This window comes from Mustela lutreola, chromosome 4 (assembly GCF_030435805.1).
Source record: "Mustela lutreola isolate mMusLut2 chromosome 4, mMusLut2.pri, whole genome shotgun sequence".
Lineage (NCBI taxonomy): Eukaryota > Metazoa > Chordata > Mammalia > Carnivora > Mustelidae > Mustela > Mustela lutreola.
Genome location: NC_081293.1, coordinates 174,430,208 through 174,452,331, shown reverse-complemented (window position 1 = coordinate 174,452,331; position 22,124 = coordinate 174,430,208). Strand labels below are relative to the sequence as shown.

Below are 22,124 nucleotides of genomic sequence, written 5' to 3'. Positions count from 1 at the left end.
CTATACGTAGAACACATTCACTTCAACTCAAGGGAATCCACCGGAAGTCTCCTCCAGGCCAGAATCCAGCATCTCCAATAGGTCCAGCCCTGGCTCTTTCTACAGCCTAGTGACCTATGAACTAAAATTCATGTTAACTACTTACTACTCCACCTGCCCTCCCCACCCTGCCCTAGCAGCAATCCACTCTACAGCAGTGGAACAGACACAGGAGAGCTACAACCAAGTAGCCCATTTAGGGAAAAGGGGGGGAAAAAAAGGTAAAATGAAAAATACCTAGGAATAATTGTCCAGGGACAAGACTGAAATCCTGTCCTGGCAGTGTTCAGGATCTCTTGATTAGACCCTTGTTCTACTTCTGAAAAAGAACTCCTTTGTCCTTTATTTCTCCTGGCCCTTTGGCCTCTACTCATTGGGAGCTGCGGCTTATCTGTTACCATCTGTGGCACCATCATGTGGATGACCATGACCACTTCACGGATGTGCGATTTGGGGACCTGGAACCCTGTTTACAGTCATTGTTAAGACTAAGTTCAGGGTTTATCCATCCCTACAGTTCTTTTAGAAACAATGTATTTCATAGGTATGGACCTCCATTTGTTACATGCCTCAGTGTTTGTCTGGAGAAGCAGACAATTCTAATACTAGGTCTTTCAAAAGGAGGAAATGTAACCCAGGGGATCAGCTTCACATGTGATAGAACAGAGCCACTAAAGAACTGACAGTGCAGAAACCCAGAGACTGACAGAATCAGAAAACCTTGGCCCGTCGCAGGGATAGAAGGGCAGCAAGAGGAAGTAAGATCATCAGAGTATCTGAGCTCTTCGCTCTGGTAAGAACAAACTCTGAGCTCCCTGAGGGATCTGAACCATCCGTAGCTTTCATCTTGGAGTGTCCCACATAATGGGCCCTCAAAGATTTAAATGAACAGAGATAAGCAGTAAATCCTTCCACTGACTTCACTTAGAAGTACCCATTAGGAAACTGAAATGCGGCAGGAATGATGATATTCAATAGTGAGATGATCCTTCGTTTGTGGATCAGAAGCTATTACTTGTTTTGGGACCTTATTCGGTAACCTGTCATCAGCATTTAAAGAATGAGAAAATTGTCCAATGTCTTCATTTAAGTATTCTCATCTGTATAAGACTTGGAGTTTGGAACAGTACCAATTTTGTGTAAACATAGAAGAATTAAAAAAGGATAAAGTCTGTAGGTGGTTCATGCCAAAATAAATTTGGTGGGGGGTGGGGGAAGTGGTAGGGAGAACAAGAAAAAGCTTCTCAGAATTGCTAGGGAAATGGCAGCTCTAGCTTCAGAGGGAGGATATACAGCTCTTCACCTTTGTTTTTTCATTATTTTATTTTATTTTATTTTATTTTATTTATTTATTTATTTATTTATTTATTGGCATCATCCTCTAAGTTGATAATGACATTGTTTTGTCTACTGGTGTGAGCCAAAAATTATCACTTGTTTTTAACTGTCATTTAAGAAAGAATCTATAAAATATTCCATTGGCTATTTTAGCTGTCACAAGGGATTAATTCTATAATAACACTTTTTAAAATATCACAAATGCCATTTTATCTATTACTGGATGTGCCTTTATATGCTTAAGTGTATAGACATGCTGGATTCAACTCAGCTGTGGCTTTTAGGATAGGCTTGAGGAAAGGCTCAAAATAGCAGTTGCATTTAACAAGTTGGAAGTTGAGAATAGTTTAAGAAGCTTTTATGACTGCTGTCTTTCCTAGAGAGAAAAGGAGCTTTGCTTCAAAATTTCTCTGTGACTAGTTCCACTTATACATGGAAATGAAGACTTTTGTTTTTTGGCAAAGCGTGCCGAATTCAGTTGCCGTGTTTTGTTTTTCAGAATATTTTAGCATACCTGAGCATGTTTATAATTCTTTTATTTACACAGAAATTTCAAGTTTGTTTAATTTTCACACTGCTATAAAATAAGAGCAGCTTAAAATACACACCGCCTTTCATATCTTTATCCTTCAGAATATAGTCCTCCCACTTAAAAATATCAAGGCTTGGATACAGGCCATGTCTAAATAATGTTATGACTGACTAAAGAGGGGAAATACATCATTTTATGTACCGACAAACCTCAGGGATGCTGTGAATTTAGTTCCAGAGTTCTGCAATAAAATGGATATCCTGAAAAAGTGAGTCAAATGATTTTTTTTGGTTTCTCATTGCATCTAAAAGTTATATTTACACTATACTGTAATCTTCTACGTGTGTGATAACATTGTCTTTAAAAAGTACATAACCTTCATTAAAAAATACTTACTGCTAAAAATGCTAACCAACATCTGAGCTTTCAGGAAATTGTCATCTTTTCGCTGGTGGAGGATCTTATCGTGATGTCGATGGTTACTGACTGACCAGGGTGGCGCTTCCTGAAGGTTCGGTCGGCCATGGTACCTTCTTAAATTAAGACCGCACAAAGTTTGCCGTTATCCATCGGCTATTCCTTTAACGAATGATTTCCCTAGCCTGGGATGCTGTCATTTGCTAGCATTTTACAAACGGTAGAACTTCCTTCAGAATTAGTTTCAGTCCTCTCAAACCCTGCCACTGCTTTACCAACTAAGTCTGTGTAATAGTCTAAATCCTTGTTGTGAATTCAGTCTCCACAGCATCTTCAGCAGGAGGAATTGCCATCTCAAACCACTTCCATCACTCGCCCACAAGAAGTACCTCCTTACCTGCTAATGGGTTACCAGGAGACTGCAGCCATTTGTTGTGTCACTTGAACACAACAAGTAAAAACAAAGATCAAGAGCTGTATAATCACCCCTGAAGCTAGAGCTGCCATTTCCTTAGCAATTCTGGGAAGCTTTTTCTTGTTCTCCCTACCACACCCTTTTTCCCTCCAAATTTATTTTGGCATGAGTGACCTACAGACTTTATCCCTTTTTAACTCTTTCTTCTATGTTTACACAAAAATTGGTACTGTTCCAAACTCCAAAAGTCTTATACAAATGAGAATACTTAAATGAAGACATTGGACAATTTTCTCATTCTTTAAATGCTGATGACAGGTTACTGAATAAAGTCCCAAAACAAGTAATAGCATCTGATCCACAAACGAAGGATCATCTCACTATTGAATATCATCATTCCTGCCACATTTTAGTTTCCTAATGGGTACTTCTAAGTGAAGTCAGTGGAAGGATTTACCGTGGCAGGGTAATTAATTGGTCTAAGTTCAATATTGTTGTATCTCAAGTAACAATTGCTCAGTAACATCTTTAGGTTCTACATCTGGTTCTCTTGCTGTTTGCACCACATCTGCAGTACTTCCTCCACTGAAGTCTTGAAATCTCCCAACATCATCCAGGAGAATTGGAATCAGCTGCTTCCAGATTCCTGCTACCGTGGATACTTTGACTTCCCATGAATCATAAATGTTCTTAATGGCATCTAGAATGGTGAATCCTTTCCAAAAGCTTTTCTCTTTGCCTTGCCCCAATCCATCAGAGTCATCATTCTCTATGGCAGCTTTAGCCTTACAAAATGTGCTTCCTGCATTAGACTTTAAAGTGAAAATCACTCCTCGATCCATGGGCTGCAGGACGGTTGCTGTGTTAGCAAGGATGGAAAGGACACTAATCTCATTGTCCATCTCCATTAGAGCTCTTGGGTGACCAGGTGCATTGCCACTAAGCAGTAAACTTTCCAAAAGGAATCTTTTTTCTGAGCAGTAGGTCTCAACAGTGAACTTAAAATAGCCAGTAATCCGTGTTGTAAACAGATGTGCTGTTATCAAGGCTTTGTTATTCCAGGTATAGAGCTCAAGCAGAGCAGATTTAGTATCATTCTTGGAATTTTTGGAAGGGTAGGTATTTTTGGAAGGGTAGGTAAATGAGCTTTAGCTTCAATTTAAAGTCAGCAGCTACATCAGCCCCTAATAAGAGGGAGTTCACCTGTCCCTTTGATGCTTTAAAGCCAGTAATTGACTTCTTCTCTCTAGCTATGAAAGTCCAAGATGACCTCTTCTTCCAACATAAGACTGTTTAGTATCCATTGAAAATGTGTTGTTTAGTGTTGCCACTTCTATTACTTAGATCTTCAAATAACTTGTTGGGGCTTCTACATCAGCACTAACTGCTTCACCTTGTACTTCTATGTTATGGAGACGACTTCTTTCCTTAACCCGCCGTGAAACAACTCTGCTACCTTCAGACTTTCCTTCTGTAGCTTCTTTGCCTCTCTTAGCCATCAGAGAATTGAAGAAAGTTAGGGTCTTGCTCTGGATTAGGCTCTGGCTTTGGGGAATGCTGTGGCTTATTTGATCTTCTTTCCCAACCAGTAAAACTTTCTCTATATTAGCAATAAAGCTGTTTTGTTTTTTAATCACTTATGCATGCCCTAGAGTACACTTTTAATTTCCTTCAAGAACTTTTCCTTGATGATGATAACTTAGCCCAAGAGACCTAGCCTTCAGCCTGTCTTGGCTTCTGACATGCTTTCCTCACTAAGCCTAGTGATTTCTAGTTTTTTATTTAAAGTGAGACGTGTGACTCCTCCTTTAACTTGAACACTCAGAGGCTGTTGTAAGGTTATTACCTTAATTTCAATATTGTTTTGTCTCAGGGAACAGGGAGACTCAAGAAGAGGGAGGGATACAGCGTAATAATCAATTGGTAAAGCAGTCAGAAAGCACATTTATAAACACACATTGAAGTTTGCTGTCCTACCGGTACATGATTAGTGAAGCCCCAAAACAATTAGAGTAGTAACATCATAGTTTTTCACTGGTCACAGATCGCTATAACAAATTGAATAATAACGTTAAAATTTGGGGTGCCTGGGCGGCTCAGAGGGTTAAGCCTCTGCCTTCGGCTCAGGTCATGGTCCCAGGGTCCTGGGATCAAGCCCCACACTGGGCTCTCTACTCAGCTGGGAGCCTGCTTCCCCAACCCCCCACCTGTATCTCTGCCTGCTTGTGATCTCTCTCTCTCTCTCTCTGTGTGTCAAATAAATAAATAAAATCTTTAAAAAAAAAAAAGTAAAAATTTGAAACATTTTGAGAATTACCAAAAGGTGACAGAGACGCAAGGTAAGCAGATGCTGTTGGTGAAACGGCACCAGGAGGCCTACTCAGGCAGGGTCCCACAGTCCTTCAATATGTAAAATGCAGGCTCTGTGAAGAACAATGAAGTGACGTGTAGTAAGATGATGTATGCTTGTCTATGGCATGTAATATCTGAAGAGTAAGCTTTTCTTCTGTGTTGGCTTTGTGAAGCTGTAGAGTCAAGTCGAGTTATGAAATAATCATTTGGTAATTTGGAAGTTTTGCTAAAAATAATTACTTTGTTTCTGTCCTAATATTATCTTCATGGTTTTGAAAACATGTCATCAGGGGAAAAAAATCCTTTGGTATTGATCTAAGGCAGAAAATGTGCTAGGATATCAGTCTTCTCCATCACTAATTGAGTTGATTTCCTTTCATACTGTTTTACAATATGAAAATATTAAAACAGGAGTTCTATTTTTGCTGCCTAAAATAATTGGTTTTACTTTTTTAAACATGCTATCTATCATTTCAGAAAATATTTCTTTCTGAACTTTTGTCCTGAGGAGTTTAGAATAGCTTGAAATTATAGGTGTCTAACAAGTATTTCACAACTGTCTATTCAACTGTAGCCTCTGCGCTCTTACCTCATTATGAAGTGACACAGGAAGAAAACTCATTACGTGATAATATGAAAACACATAGTTGTCAAAAAGATAAATGAGTCTGTATTGAAAACCCATCTGTTGTGGTGGGAGTCAAATGGTTTAGACACATCTGGGCACGATACCTTCTTTTTAAACAGGAAAACATAGAAAAGATTTCCGTTTCGATCATTAGACACTAGATTGTGCACTTAAATTTTTTTTTTTTTTTTTGGTCTCTTACAGGTGATATTATACCCAACTTCTAATAGCTCCAAGTCAGCGGAGTTTCACCGTATGATAGTTCCAAAAAATAGCCAGGACTCTGACTTAAAAATCAAATTAGCAGTGCGAATGGATAAACCAGCACATATGAAACATAGTGGGTAAGTGTGGACTTGACATCTTTTTCTCCTGAATTACTGAGTTTAATTTCAATGTATCCCTTTTGTCCATTTACTGACAGAGCCAGTATATCATGGAATTTTCCCCCAAAATGACATTTATGGGACAACTTACTATTTTAAACTCCCAGACAGCTTTATATCTAAACACATGGGTATTTAGTTAAAATAACGGTGTCCATGCTAACATAATGTCGGTCATCGATCCCAGTGGGATTCTACCCCATTTATATCGATGAAGAGTCGTGATAGCTGGAAAGCTCTAAAAGATATTTTCCAAAATATAATGATGGTTGAAACAAGCATAGCATTCAGGTCTCCGGAAATGGTTACACTTACATATTAAAGCTAAAATGTCATTCAGATCTAACTCAGGAGGCTGTGAAAAGTTTTCTCAGGGAGGATTGTAGTGTCCATGCAATGTGTGAGTGGAAAGCCACATCGACAACGGAGGAGCCGACGCTGAGGGGGAAGCCGGACCACAGGGCCTGTCGGCGGGGAACTACCATGGGCCGGGGTCAGCCCTCATCTCACCCAGGGCTCTTGTTCCCTTGTAGTTGGTGACGTAACAAGTCTGAACTCTTCAAGACAATAAAATGAGTTTGGTTTTTTAAAAAAAGAAAAAAACAAAAACCCTGGGTCTTTCTCAGATTAACGCTGTAGGACTCACTGCAGTCAAACCCCCGCACAGGGCTGTGAGGAACGTGACCTTTTTTCACAGTGGAGAGAAGCACGTCTGAAGTGGTTCCCTCTGAGATTCGCAGCCACCCCAAGAGCCTAAGAAAGTCCATTCCCTTACGGAGACGTGTCGTCTGCCGGCTTCGGAGCTGAATCACCAGCCCTGTGGCAGAGTGAACAGATCAGTCAATAAGATAAGGCTTTTTTGGATGACTAGCGGGGCCTAATGACCACATTGCTTCCTTGGTTTGCATGGGCAACGTAAGCCAAGTCAGAACAAGGTTCACTGACGGAAGAACAGCTCAGGGGGACTGTTTGAAAGAAAACCGTAATTTGGGTAGCAAATTACTTGGTGCAGTAATGCAGACTAAAGGCCAACATGAGTCAGCTCATAATGCAGACGGAGTTCTGGGATTTAATGTTTAGAGTTCTTCTCATTACTCCGTCTTCCTGCTCACCACGGATTTTTTTTAGCAGGCACGGATTGAGCACTTCCTGTGTTCCTCCCAGAACAAACCTCAGTGGTAGACCCTCTCGGGCCTAAAGGAAGCGGCTAGTCAGGGATTCAGGCTTGTATACAAGTAATTATGATAGTGAACAATAAGTGCTGTAAGAGAGGAATGGCAGCTGGTGGAAAAACACCTGATTTTAGCTGCAGTTAGTCATGAAAATCTCACAACACACCTGACTTTTGAGATAGAATTTGAAGTATGAATTCAAGTAGACAAGGAAGAGGAAGGGCACCCCAGTCATGGCACATAGCACATTCACAGGCAAGAAAGAGCTCTGGAAAGAATTTTCAGGTCAATGAAAACAAGTTGGGTGCAGCTGGCCTAGAGGGGTTTGAGAATCGAAAGTTAGAATACTACTACTCTAAAGTGCTTAGAAACTAGTAGAGTCTAGAGTTGGGCATAAAGGAACATAAATTCCAGGCACTCAGTTATTTTGCTACTGTTTTTATATCCATCTCTTTTGATGAAGGGCACCTTAAGACATTGGAACTTGTGTATTATAATCCCAACACAGTCCTTAATTGGCAAATGGCCTGTACCCTGGTGAATACCCCAGGAGCCTTCAGAGTATCCCAAGGCCCAAGATTAAACATGAGGTTAGGCCCATGACAAGTTCTGCAGCCTTTCACATATGTGGAAATCCCTGCTCTTCTCTTTGGCAACTCCTTCCTATAGAATGTTCCAGGGCAGGTGGGTCCATCCATCCCCCTGCTAAGACTTTATTTTTGGGTGGTTTTTCCCTTTTTAAAAAACTTTTTAAAGAATCCTTTGCACTGAAGGAGAGCAGGTTTAGATCTTAACTCTAAGCCCTTGAGTAAGTCAGGAACCTCAAGGTAGGTCTGGAGTTAACTTCTGTCTAAGACTAGACAGTGACAGGGATCACTAAGGAGAATATATCATAGCCTCTCAATTTAATATGGAAAGCCCGAGAACTCACCTTGGATTCAGATCAGGAATGCTTTAGATCCAGCCACATGAATTAGTATCTGCCATTCCTAAAAGATACTAACAGGCAATTCTAGACCTTCGGGTATCTTTTTAGTTTATAGTATGTAAAAGGAAGGAATTCTAGAACTGAAAATACCTGTGGTGCTATTCTGCTGGTTGGTATTTTATGTGGCTTAATTAAGAATATCATATTCTATAATAGCAATTCTGTAAAAACTAATTTAATATCTGTTTTGGACATAATAATAATGACGATGATCAACCAGAATTAAAGGTTTCCAAACTGTGATGGTGGTGTTTCCCTATGGCAGCTACAGGTGCTTTAGCACAAACAGCTGTTTGGGTTCCTTAGAGCTTGTGGGAACACATAAATATTTTAAATATCACCCCTGTGCATATGGGCAAACATGATTTGACCTCTATCATAACTGTATCCATCTTTTTTCTGCAGTGTTTCATAAATGGATTTTACTGAATTTAATTACATTTAAGAAGAGAAAGTCCACTAACCTTTTTCTTCCAAGTACTCTATCATATGCCAAAGCGATAATAGAATATGAGTAGTAGATTAATAGTGTTTAGTTTGGGGGCTGGATTGTGTTTTGTCAATAATTCATCCTATAATGAATAATTAACAGATGAGTAATGAATAATTGAAAAAGAGGCAAGTCAAGTTAAAAAAAGATTAATTTATCTTTAAAATATGGCAAACCCCTCTTTTAGATAGACTTGTCAAGTGGATTAAACAGTAAATTGGGCAGGTTATGGATTTTTATCTTCAAAGCACTTTTGGGAACCAGACTTTGAAATCCTCTGGGTCTTTAATTTAAAAAGCCTGTTGGGGCACCTGGATGGCTCAGTGGGTTAAAGCCTCTGTCTCTGCTCAGGGTCCTGGGATCGAGCCCCACATCAGGCTCTCTGCTCGGCAAGGAGCCTGCTTCCCCCTCCCTCTCTCTCTGCCTGCCTCTCTGCCTACTTGTGATCTCTGTCTGTCAAATAAATAAATAAAATCTTAAAAAAAAAAAAAAAAGCCTGTTGGATGTTCTAGGAATATGGCATCTCTTATGTGAACTATTATAACATGTAAATGAATATTTATCACATATATATAGCACCTGTGTGGGCCCTAAATATATATATATTTTAAGATTTTGTTTATTTATTTGACAGAGACATTGCAAGTAGGCAGAGAGGCAGCGAGAGAGAAGGGGGGAAGCAGGCTCCCCACTGAGCAGGAAGCCAGATGTGGGACTCGATCCCAGGACCCCAAGATCATGACCTGAGCCGAAGGCAGATGCTTAACCCACAGAGCAACCCAGACGCCCCACCCTCAATATATTTTATCAGTGTTTATTTTTTGTGCCCCCAACCACCCTGTGAGTTTTTAAGGCTTATTTAAATCCCAGTACCCCGTGCAGTATGCAGTCAAGGATAGGTATTAATGTAATAATGATGATAAAAATAGTAGTATGCTCTTTAGAGTTTTAAGGAAAAAATAGCAGTAAGTTGCATTCCTAAGTTGAAATGCAAAGGGTTCTAAACACAAATTAGAGTATAAATTTAGATGTAAATTTAATCTATATTAATTATATATTGATATATTATTAATAATTAATAATAATGATTTATATTAATAAGATATAAATTTATATATATAAATAGAGTATAAATTTAATGTGAAAAATATCTAAAATAAATGTGTTTGGTTCTCTTGCATTTTTGAATAACCTTTTTATAAGCAGAATAATATATCTGATAAAAAGCTCATGTTTCTGATAACTAATCAGTCCATGACTAGACATTATAGTTTTTTAAAAATAGGATTGACTACATGTAAATGAAAATACATTTAGTTTGTATAAAAATAAACAAAGATGATTTCATGTTTTTAAAACCAAGCTGTACATTACCACATGACATAGATTTGATTTTTTTAAAAAGGGCTTTTACTTATTCGTTTGGAATATGTCTTATAAACTAATTATATAAACTCATATACATCTCTTAAATGACTTACCAGCTAGGTAGCTAGGTAGGTTAAATAATTCATACTCAGTTTTCGAATTTATTTTCCTCCTTTTTTGGATACCTGAAGACAGAACTGTTTTGAACAAATGGACTGTCCTTTAGCATAGCCTAGTGGCTGAGGAACAGTATTAACTTAAATCTCAGAATACTATTCCTGTTTTTATTAAATAACATTTTCCTAATTCAAATGTAATTTTTTAAGTCAAAAGAAAGGTAAAATAAAATGGACCTAAATAAAACAAATGACTCTTAGGACAGTTCTACAATGGTAAAGGAGAGAGAAGAAAATTCAATGGTTGCAAATACGTAGAGGGAGACAGCGTGGACCTAGCCGAGGTCTTCATGCAACTGATTATTTTATGGGGAAAAAATGAATGTGTAACTGTGTGAGAGTTTCGTCACAGTTAAGAACTGGTAAGATAAAATGTTGGCCAAAGTACTGTCCTGTAGATCTCCTGTTTCTCTCTGTGCAGAGTCATGTTTGGCTATTTAAATATTTGTTGATTAAACAGAGGTACTGAAATATTTCGTAATTGTCATTGACAAAAGTCTCTCTTTAATTTATACCATAAAGGTTTAAAAGGCACTAGGCCAAGGGCACCTGGGTGGCTCAGTGGGTTAAAGCCTCTGCCTTCAGCTCAGGTCATGATCCCAGGGTCCTGGGATCAAGCCCCACATCGGGCTCTCTGCTCAGCAGGGAGTCTGCTTCCTCCTCTCTCTCTCCCTGCCTCTCTGCCTACTTGTGATCTCTATCTGTCAAATAAATAAGTAAATAAATCTTTAAAAATAAAAAAAAAAAAAAGAAGGCACGAGTCCTGTTTCTTGCTGCAGGGGAGAGACCATAGTTCAGTTTCCAGCAGGAGGGAGGGCTTGAACACCACGCTGGCTGCATTATCATGGTCCCCTGTTTCCCAGAGAGCTGACCAGCCATGCATTTAGGCGCTGGGGTGTCGTGCTGTCAAACGCGACATTTGTTCATGAAATGAAATGACCGTACTCTTAATAAAACTGCATTGTTGATGATTTCAAGGTTTATGATCTTCAATTAGGTTAGGGGATAGTCTCATGATCAGAGGGAGGAAAATCTAAACTTTTGTCAAGGTGACATTTGCTTAGAGAGTCCAGGCCTTATGGAAAGGATGGGTCTAGTTTTTTTTTTTTTTTTTTTTTTAATTTCCTGGAAAAAAAATTGATTCCCAATTTAAGCTGACCTTTTAGAATGATTTTCCTACATGTCCCTGTCTAAAATAACCATGTTTTGACATTTGAACCTACATGTAGGTCTGTTTGCCTTCCCAATATGAATTTACCTTATTCTGACTTATTTTAATTTCATAGAAATCCCACTTCTTACTGCCTTGCCAAAACTTCTGACCAAGTATTTGGTAGGTTCTTAATAAATCTTTTCTTCCCACATGCAGCTTTCAGCTTTCAGAAGAGAAGTCTGTCTGTGATGCTTTATAAACCTCAGTGTAACTGTTGTAGAATGATAAAACGAATAAGCCATAAAGCTGACTTTGTTTTTCCAAATGCCTTATATTTGTGTCCCTTTCTGTATGCTGATTTACATCAAGAACTTTATTTTTCATTTTAGTTTACTAGGGACTAATTATGTAATAATGGTAGAAACATTTTCAGGCATGGCTTTAATGATCACTAAACTACATATACTCCTTTTGTAAAACTTCTCTGATTTCGCCTGTAATAAGTTAGTTTGCCTTTAACTTTAACCTTAAATGTGACTTTCTGCTCAACATCCTTTTATTCTTGAGATTTTTTCCAGGGTGTAATTTTAACATACATTACTTTCTTCTCTTTCATGCACCCAATAACTATGCTCTTTAGCTGTTTAAATATCCTTTAGTGTCCTGTCTGGAAATCAGGCCAAATAATTAAAAGTGGAATATGAGGTCTTTTAAAATTTTCTTTCAGGAGCCACAGACCATATCCATAGGTTATCCTAATTATTTGGGGGCATTTAAAAAACTATAGTGAAAACTATTTTGGAATACTATATAATTTTATAAACAGTTAAAATACAGAATTATAATAGGTCTGTTCCATCTCCATTGATGCCTTACCATAAACTTTTTGTAATATGTACTGACGAAGTAGTACTTTTTGTTTCTTTGCATGCATCCAGAAGTTTTAAAATATTAACACTGAATTTATAAAGCCAAAATACTGGGCTTGTAAAGTGAGCATTGTGGAAGGTCAGGAAAAATTTGGACTTTATAGGGATACTTGCTTTTAGTTCCTTCCTCTGATAGGTGTAGCTGAATGGTGGTGCAGGTGGAGGACAGACAGACAGTGATCCTTGCATAGAACGAGTCCATTGTTGGAGCCAGGACACCTGTGCCTATTGTCTCAGTTCTATCACTGATTTGGGTGAGTTATCACACCTGTCCTGGCCTGCTTTCATCAGTTGCTAACGGGGACATCCGACTAGGGAATTTGAATGGCCCCTTGAGTCCCCAGAACTTTATGATTTGCGATCATTTCCTCCCTCGCCCCTCCAGGAGCATAGTCCCCCCATCCCATGGTGTGGCTGCACAGAGACGCTGTGCGGAGCTTAGAGTGACTAGAGGTGGTGGAAGGAAGGACACCTGGGAAGATAAGACATTTATTTGACATTTATTTGAATCTTCTTAAGACAAGAAAAGGAAGTGCGAAGACTGAAACACTAGGTTGCTTTTATGTAAAATTAATTAAAAAAATACACTATAGTTATGGAATTGCTTCTAATCTGATTATAGTAGTGGTACTAAAAAAAAAAACAAACAAACAAACAGATGGATATAGAGGCCCCTGGGTGGTTTAGTTAAGTGTCCGACTCTTGATTTTGACTCAGGTCATGATCTCAGGATGGTGAGATCAAGCCTCGAGTAAGGCCTGGCACTTGGCGTGGAGCCTGCTTAAGTTTCTCCCTCTCCTTTACCCTCTGACCCTGCCCCCTCCTTCTCTTAAAAAACAAACAAACAAACAAACAAGGTATGTATGCAACTTCAGAAATGAAATACACTAAATATACTAAATAGAATAATGCATCTATAGGTGAAATTTTATTTTCCAGATTTTACTGTTACGATGAAAGAATGCAGTTATCAAACTAAAGATCAAATAATTTCTTCTAATTAAAAATAGGTAAATTTGTTGTACCAAACATCTGATTTTTGGGGAAATTGTTTGAGAGGATTCCTTAAGGTGAGCTTTGAAGAACTCTTGTCCATCCGATAGTTAAAGAGTCAGCGTGGCTTGGGAACGTAAACTCTGGAGCCAGACCACCTGCCTTCACATCCTGGCTGTGCCAGCTGATCACTGTGGGATCTTGGGAAAGTTATGAAACCTCTGTGTGCCTCGGTTTCCTCACCTACAAAATGAAAATGTTAATAGAGCCTACCTCATAGAATTTTTTAGAGGAGGAGTATTTTTTTTAATTGCAATATAATTAGCATACAATAGTCCATTGGTTTCGGGTGTACATCATAGCTTCCAGAATTCTATGCATTACTCCCTGCTCCTCATGATTGGAGTAATGTGTAGTAATGTATAGTCATGTCTATACATCACCCAATCATGAGGAGCATGGAGTAATGTATAAATCAATACACCATGATCAGTGTAGTCATTTGTCCCCATACAACGTTATTACAATATTGTGCAGTGCTGTACTCTTCCCCTCTGACTTATTTATTTTATAAGTGGCCGTTTGTACCTCCTAATCCTCTTTATTTCACTCATCTTCTCTGGGAGCCACCGGTTTGTGCTCTGTATTTTAGAATCTGGGTTTTTATCCGTTTTTTTTTTTTTTAGATTCCATATGGAAGTGAAATCGTACGGTGTTTGACCATCTCTGATTTATTTCACTTGGCAGCATAATACCCTCTAGATCCATTCATGTTGTTGTAAATGGCAAGATCTCATTCTTTATAGCTGAATAATATGCTATTGTATATAGATACCACATTTTCTTTATCCAACACTTGGGTCACTTCCATCTCTTGACTGTTATAAGCAGTACTGCAATGAACTTAGACTACATAAATCTTTCCAAAGTACTATTTTCATTTTCTTTGGGTAAGTACCCAGTACTGAAATTACTGGGTTGTATGGTATTTCTATTTTTAATTTTTTGAGGAACCTCCATACTGTTTTCCACAGTGGCTCTGCCAATTTATATCCCTATCCACAGTGCGTGCAGCTTCCTTTTCCACATCCTCACCAACACTTGTTACTCCTTTTTGATACTAGCCATTCTGGGGTGTGAGGTCCTATCTCACTGGGGTTTTGATTTGTGTTTCCCTGATGATGAGTGATGTTGAGCATCTTTTCGTATCTTTAGAAAATGTCTGTTCAGGTCCATTTTAAAATTATTAATATTTAAGATTATTGTGGTTTCATACAAACTTAGTATTCTAGTTCTATGAAAGATGCTGTTGGTATTTTAATAGGGATTTCGTTGAAACTGTAGATTTTTTTGTAGTATGGTTAGTTCAACAATATTCTAATTCATCAGCAGGGAATATCTAGCCACAGCAGTCAGACAAGAATTGAACAGGATCCAAGTTGGTAAGGGAGAAGTAAAATTGTCACTATTTGCAGATGATATGATACTACATTGAGGAAAATCCTGGAGACTCAACCAAAAAACTATCAGAACTGATAAATGAACTTAGTAAAGTTACAAGATTCAAAATACACAGAAATCTGCTGCACTTCTACACAAAAACCAAGTAGTATAAAGAGAAATCAAAAAAACAATCCCATTTACAATTGCATCAGAAATACCTAAAAATAGGGGTGCCTGGTGAATCAGTTAAGTGATTGCCTTTGGCTCCGGTCATGATCCCAGGGTCCTGGGATCAGGTCCCACATTAGGCTCCCTCCTCAGCGGGGAGCCTGCTTCTCCCTTTCTCTTCTGCCTGCCACTCCTCTTGCTTGTGCTTTCTCTCTCTCAAATAAATAAATAAAATCTTTAAAAAAGAAATACCTAAAAATAAACAACCAAGGAGGTGGAATACTGGTACTCTGAGAACTATCAAACGACCATGAAAGAGATTGAAGATGACACAGACAAACGCATATTGAGATTGAGAGGCTTAAGATGAAGCAAAAAGAACTGGAAGCCAAGGTTCTGGCCCAGGAGGCTGTAGACCCAAATGATAAAGAGAACTCGTCTCCCACAATGCTCTGACTGCTTGCCCGCCGCACAGACACGGTAGCAAAGCCCCTCAAAAATGCTGTGGTGATGCCCTTACAACTGATTCAGGAGTAGGCAGCATCCCAAATGCTGAGATCCACATCCTGAAGAAGAAAAGCTGGAAGAGAACGCTGGAGTCCCTGGATGCTTCAGATCCAGAGGAGAAGGCTGAGGACTACTGGGAGCTACAGATCAGCCCGGAGCTACTGGCTCATGGGCGCCAAAAAATATTAGATCTGCTGAATGAAGGCTCTGCCCGGGATCTGGGCAGCCTACAGCGCATTGGCCAAAAGAAGGCCCAGTTCATTGTGGGTTAGAGGGAGCTCCATGGCCCCTTCAGCCAGCTGGAGGGCCCGGAATGCTTGGAGGGCATATCGGGGAAACAGATGGAGTCATTCCTAAAGGCGAACATCCTGGGTCTTGCCGCGAGCCAGCACTGAGGCCCCTCCTGACTGCCAGCTCTTTTCCTTCCGGTGCCATGTTTTTGTTTTGTTTTTTAAATCCTCATATAACTGCGTGTCATGTAAATACAGCTTTTACTCTGGGGAAAAAAAAAAAGTATTATGTTGAATAAAAGTGGTGAGCGTACACGTCCTTGTCTTGTTCCTGATCTTACAGGAAAAGCTTCCCGTTTTCACCATCAAATATGGTGTTTGCTGTGGGTTTTCATATTTGGAGAAGGAGTATCTTAATGTGTACAGCGTGCAGGCAGGAGTAGCTGGCCAGCTCACAGCAATAATGTGTTTTAACTATTGATAAAACCCTAAAGAAAGTATATGATTGAGTTGAGACACTTCTAAAAGAAGGAAAAATAAATATTAAATAATTAAAAGATGAAACAGAACAGGGGTGCCTGGGTGGCGCAGTCTTTAGGTGTCTGCCTTCGGCTCAGGTCATGATCCCAGGGTCCGGGGATCGAGCCCCACATTGGGCTCCCTGCTCAGTAGAAGGCCTGCTTCTCCCTCTCCCACTCCCTCTGTTTGTGTTCCCTCTCTTCCTGTGTCTCTATCAAATAAATAAATAAAATCTTTAAAAAAAAAAGAGAGAGACCAAAAGGCCATGATCAACAATGCCAGTATGTCAGAGGAGACAGAACAGGACTGCGTGGAGTGTGCAGCTCAGGCATTAGAGAAACAGGATGTAGAGAAGGCACCTGCAGACCGTACTAAGGAGTACAACCCCCCTCCCCCCCGGCCCTGCATGGTGAGGAGGGAGGAACTTCAGTAGTTGGGTGACACATGAAACCAAACACTTCATCCGCTTCTGTCTGGGCCAACTGGCCATTCTGCTATTTCAGTCTGGTTAAAAGCATGGCTTGTATCACATACCCGTGATCCAGCCAAAAACAAGGATTGCCACCCAAATTCCAAATACCAGAGACTGAAATCTTTAGCCTTGTGTCAGGGAACCCCTCAATCTTTGAACGTTTACTGTGTTTCGTACAGGTCAGTATCCGGACAAATTAGTTGTGGCAATAAAACAATTAGTAAAACACCTTGCATTTGCATTTTCTGTTCTGTACCTCTCTGCCCCAAAGGTTATCTTCTCAAAATCCATTCCTTTAAAAAAAAAAAAAAAAAACTATCGGAGAATTAGGCATTATCTACAATTTGTTCAATACTAGAGTTGAAGGTGACCTGGTACTTGATCTTGGCTAGGGGAGAGGGGGTCAGTCCTTCAGTCCTTGAGGTTTCTGTGAGAATGTGATAGACTAGCCTTCTCACTATTCAAGCACTTCTCACCCATCGTGCAACCATTGCACTTGGAAGAGTATCATTCAGAAGTGCGTGTCCGGAAATGGATGGCAGAGAAACTAAGCTTCCTCTGGCTGTGAAATGAGTTGATAATAAGTTGAGCTGATGAGAAATTTGCTCGGCTCTAGGTTATTCCTCTTCTCTATTTCTTCCTGCCTTATCCCAAAAGGATGCTCTAAAGATTAAAGGGAGTCCTTTTTTTTTTTTTTTTTTTTAAGATTTTATTTATTTGACAAAGAGATAGCAGGAGAGGGAAACAGGAGGAGTGGGAGAGGCAGAGCCTGCTGCTGGGTTTGATCCCAGGAGCCTGGGTTCATGACCTGAGCTGAAGTCAGACGCTTAATGACTGAGCTACCCAGGCGCCCCCCAGATTAAAAGTGGTCATAAAAGGGAAAATGAATCTTTTTGAGCAGCAGTCCTCCATGTGATTCTAATAAAGTCTTTCTGGGAATTTAAACACTAAGCCTGTTGCACTGTGATTTAACTAGCTGTGTAAGAAACCCCGTTAACAATTAAATGGATAAAGAATAAAATAAGGCACCGTTTCCAACTCACCCCCAACCTTTGACAACTTTCTTTTGCTCCTTCTCAGGCACCCATGAGGACTGCTACCGAGCAGCAGGGGGGACCTAGGCTCTAGCCAGCTCTGCCTGCAGGTTGCCTTGGGTCTGTAGTCACGTGCCTTCCTGGTTTCCTCATCTTGAAAACAGAATATTGAGCTCATTAAAAAATGTTTTGTTTTTTTCCAGCTCTGAAATTTCTTTCAATTTTATTTTAAACCTAAAACTTGATGTCCTAAGGAAAATAAGGTAGAATTAGTTCACATTCTTCGGGTAGGATGGAAACAGGTAAATGACTTGCAAGCCACCTCTTTCTCTTTAAGGACATCTCCATAAACAGGAGGCACAGGGTACAGAGTGGTTAAGAGCACAGGCTTTGGAGTTGGACCTGGGTTCAAACTGGAGCCCTGTCATTTTTAGGCAAACTTAGTCAAATTCCTTAACTTCTCATAGCCTCACTATTCTGAACTCTAAAGTTGAATTGTCCCGAGCGAGAAATGAGATGTACTCCTAAAGCGTGTGGCACAGTGCCTGTTCCCTGCAGGTGCGCCGTCAACTAGTAATGGTGGTTATCAGAATGAAGGTTATTTTAAGAAATTATAGTCCCATGAGCTGTAATAAAACCTTCTAGTTTTAAACACATTGTTAGATTTTATTTGGAAGAAAATTCTCAAAGACAGATGGGGAAATGGTGTATATATCCTGATACCTTCAGAATATAAAAATTATGTCTCCCACTAGGACCCAGTGCTTTAATTGTTAGGCTTTAATGTGTTTTTATTTCACAACTACAATGGATGTAGCTGGTGGTGGTGGTAGTGGTGGTTTGTGTGTGTATTTTTTGCTACTAACTTTATTTTGCCTTCTCTCTGTCCAAAGGAAGAAAAAAGGAAATAATATATATGAGCACTCAGATAAGCTCAAGTTCTTAAAAACAAAACAAAAAACAAACAAACAAACAAAAAAACCAAACACCTGGAGATTATTTCTTAGCAAGGAGAAGAGTAAGCTACTATGACTGCACTGGGCTAAAATAAAGGGGAAATTTCTAAACTTATTTTTTTTAAAGGGAAAAAGCTTTTAAAGCCCGTTATCTTAAATAACTAGTGGTGTCTTACCTGTTTTTAGGACAGCGGCTAATTTTACTTTTAATTTTCTTGCTTAATTCATTAGACAAGCACGGATCCTTTATCGGTCTAAGCAGTCTGTCAGGTTTTGCTAGTTGTGGTATTCAAATCTGTCCACTCTTCAATAAGTTGATCATCTCTATTTTTACATACCAAATAAGTTTTAATTTGTGTGTTTTAAGTTGGTTTTATGTGCCTCATTTAAGGAGGGATTGAAAAGTTGACTCAACACTTACTGATTCCAAACCGTGCACTCTGTAGTTACCATAGCACCCAAGACATTCATGTAGTTGAATAATTCCTCTGATTAAATATGCTGATGCTTTATGAAAATAATCTCTGGGAGAGGTTGGCATCATTGAGATGGGGGGTCTGAAGGTGCTGCTTGAGTGTTCTCAGCTGGTTCCTGTAACAGGCCCTTCCCAGTGGTGGACACTAATAACCTCTGCCCCCACACCTATTGGTTCTCTGCGCTTGCGGGCTGGGGTGCCCATCCTTCCCACCCTCCACCAAAGAGTGCCTTTCTCTCCTCGCTGCCGGGTTTCTCTTCCAACGGGCTTCACTCTTAAAGCTCTTCTCATTACCTGATGTTATATTTACTGGCTGTTGTTTGTCTTATCACTAGAGCCGTATCTCCGTTTGGGTGATTTGCTGTTGACTAATGCCCCACCCCCAACCAAGTCTAATTTCCAGAGGAAAATTTACATTGTCTTATTGCTATTTTTAAACCTAGTTGTTTAGAAAACTGCCTACTGATTAGTAGAAGCTAAATAAATATTAGAGTGTTCTCTTTCCAAAGAAAGAACAGAATGCAGAATTTATGTTCATTGTTCTTCTGTATTTGAAAGAAGCATTGGATTGATTGGATATAAACTTCAAATTATGCCATTATCTAATTGATACCACTCTTTGTTGGAATATGGTTCAAGATATTTCTCCAGAGGAATTACAATAGGTTTTAGTAGTCCAAAGCCTTAAATAGGACTAGAAATCTAGAGACTTATGAAAAAATGTATTCTTGTCTAAAAAACTTGAAATTCAAAGTCCTTAGACTGTCTTTGTGGAATCAGTAAAAGTCTTTTGCTTTTTTCTTTCTACAGTAATTCCTGATTTAAAAGTCATATTTATTTCAGAATTTATTCTGTCAGTTCTGTGTCATGAACACTTTAACTCCATTGACATTGGCCCCCCCAAAAACTTCATGAAAATACTCTCCCCGACAACTGACAAAGAAGAACAAAGAGAAAGACCAGGGCCTTGACTGTCAGAGACAGGAAGCTTCAAGGGTCCATCAGAGGGGAGGGAGTGGCACGGAGGAGGAACCAAGCCAAGCCAAGAACCTGTGAGTGCGATCAGCTTGTGTAAAGATTGCAAAGAGGTCAGAGCCTAGTGTGGGTCCAAAATAGGAAGAAATTTAGGAGCCTGAAGAGTGCATGAACTAGAAAACAGGATGAAGCCAGGCAGTAGTTAAGGACCATGTCAGCAAAAAAAAAAAAACAAAAAACAAAACTAAGTCAATATTCATTGCTCATTGCTGCAAAGCTGGCCTCATTTGGACAAAAGAGCACAGTAGGTTTGGGGGGGAGGGGTGCTGTTAATGACTGACCCAAAGTGAAGAAAATGGGTGTTAGTGGAAAATAGTTATGGGTAGAACAGCACATGGGAATACAGAATCGATTAAATGAAATCTCTTTTAAAGTAATCCTAACTCTTCTCTGAGTGTATTTAGTCCTGGCATTCTTTTCACAAAGAATATCCGGTCCTAAGAAGTATTGCTAATCCCCTCTGTGTGATCATACTAGAGTTTAACAAAATGGGGCATTGGTAATGGGACATAAAATCACATCACAGCCATGGTTTCATATCAAGACTCTATTTGAAATGTCTGAAAATCATTCAGTTGATAATGAGGAAGTTAGCAAATGAACTTGTTTCAGCTCGATGGATGGATGGATGTTCTGATTATAAAAAGAATCATCACAACTTTAACATTAATATCACATAGCTTTAACATTAATACCAGTGTTAATGACATGAAGAGAGAGAGCACAGAGTTCCCAAGTATTAAAATGTCTAATCACTCATCCTGGGACCCTTCATATCCTTAAGGATAGTACATTGGTCTCCACATCAGAAGAAAATTTTATATTCATGATTTAGAAAATCAGTGTTGCCTTTAAAAAGTGTGAATATAGGGGTGCCTGGGTGGCTCACTGGGTTAAAGCCTCTGCCTTCAGCTCATGATGATCCCAGGGTCCTGGGATTGAGCCCCGCATCCGGCTCTCTGCTCAGCGGGGAGCCTGCTTTCGCCCTCCCTCTCTGCCTGCCTCTCTGCCTACTTGTGATCTCTGTCTGTCAAATAAATAAAATCTTTTTACAAAATGTGAACATATAATTTAGTGCCTTTGCTTATTTCGTATATCCATACTTCTGAAATTTTTAAAATGACTGTGTGTTAGAGAGCTATAGCAGTAGACGAAACATCAGCCAGAAAATCTGAATATCCGCTATTTCTGCCTTTGTGAGATTGGTAACATTTTGGCCCATTAGGTCTTTAAGTTTGTCTTTAACCACTTTCTCCTCACTCGGTAGTTAATCCCTCTCTCTCCACAGTATTTCCAACAACAAATCTCTTTCCATTCCTTCTCCCAACACTAATTCAGTCTCTACCTCCCCCCCCCCGCCCCCCACAAAAAAACCCTATTTCAACACTTTTATACTGATCTTCTTGTATTCATCTGTTTTCCAAACTGTTCAGGATTTCAGAATACTACTTTTATTTCTGCCCCCAAATTTCGTGCTTCCCACTGCGAATGGGATCACATTCACATTCTTTAGCCTAGCATTCCAATTCCTCAAAAATCTGGCCCCATGTAGCCTTTTTTTTAAAGAGTTTATTTTTTTATTTGAGAGACAGAGAGCACAAGCCAGGGGAGGGGCAGAAGCAGAGGGAGAGGAACAAGCAGACTCCTTGTTCTGAGTAGGGAGCCTGATGCGGGGCTCAATCCCAGGACCCTGAGATCATGACCTGAACTGAAGGTGATGCTTCACCAACTGAGCCACCCAGGTGCCCCCTCACCCCACCATGTAATCTTTTTCAAACTTTTCCCCTTCAGCTACTCAGTGCAAACCTCTAGCTTGAGGAAAATCAGTCTGTTCACATGTCCAACCATGCTTTTACCAACTCAACCTTATTTCTTCCATTCATACTTAACTAGCATGGGTCTAGTACGA

The 22,124-nt window shown here is 39.5% G+C and overlaps 1 protein-coding gene and 2 pseudogenes across 21 annotated transcripts in view; all 3 read left to right on the top strand.

Annotated features, from left to right (window-relative positions):
• Positions 1 to 22,124, top strand: part of CADPS2 (calcium dependent secretion activator 2) — a 533,537-nt gene that overhangs the window by 295,448 nt on the left and 215,965 nt on the right. For all 21 annotated transcript variants that reach the window (XM_059171710.1, XM_059171704.1, XM_059171699.1 and 18 more), the window contains exon 8: positions 5,926 to 6,065. In XM_059171710.1, the coding sequence (XP_059027693.1) occupies positions 5,926 to 6,065 (140 nt within the window). The remainder of the gene's footprint in view (positions 1 to 5,925; positions 6,066 to 22,124) is intronic.
• LOC131829690 (kinesin-like protein KIF22) lies at positions 13,365 to 20,397 on the top strand (annotated as a pseudogene).
• Positions 16,470 to 20,397, top strand: LOC131829691 (dynein light chain 1, cytoplasmic-like; annotated as a pseudogene).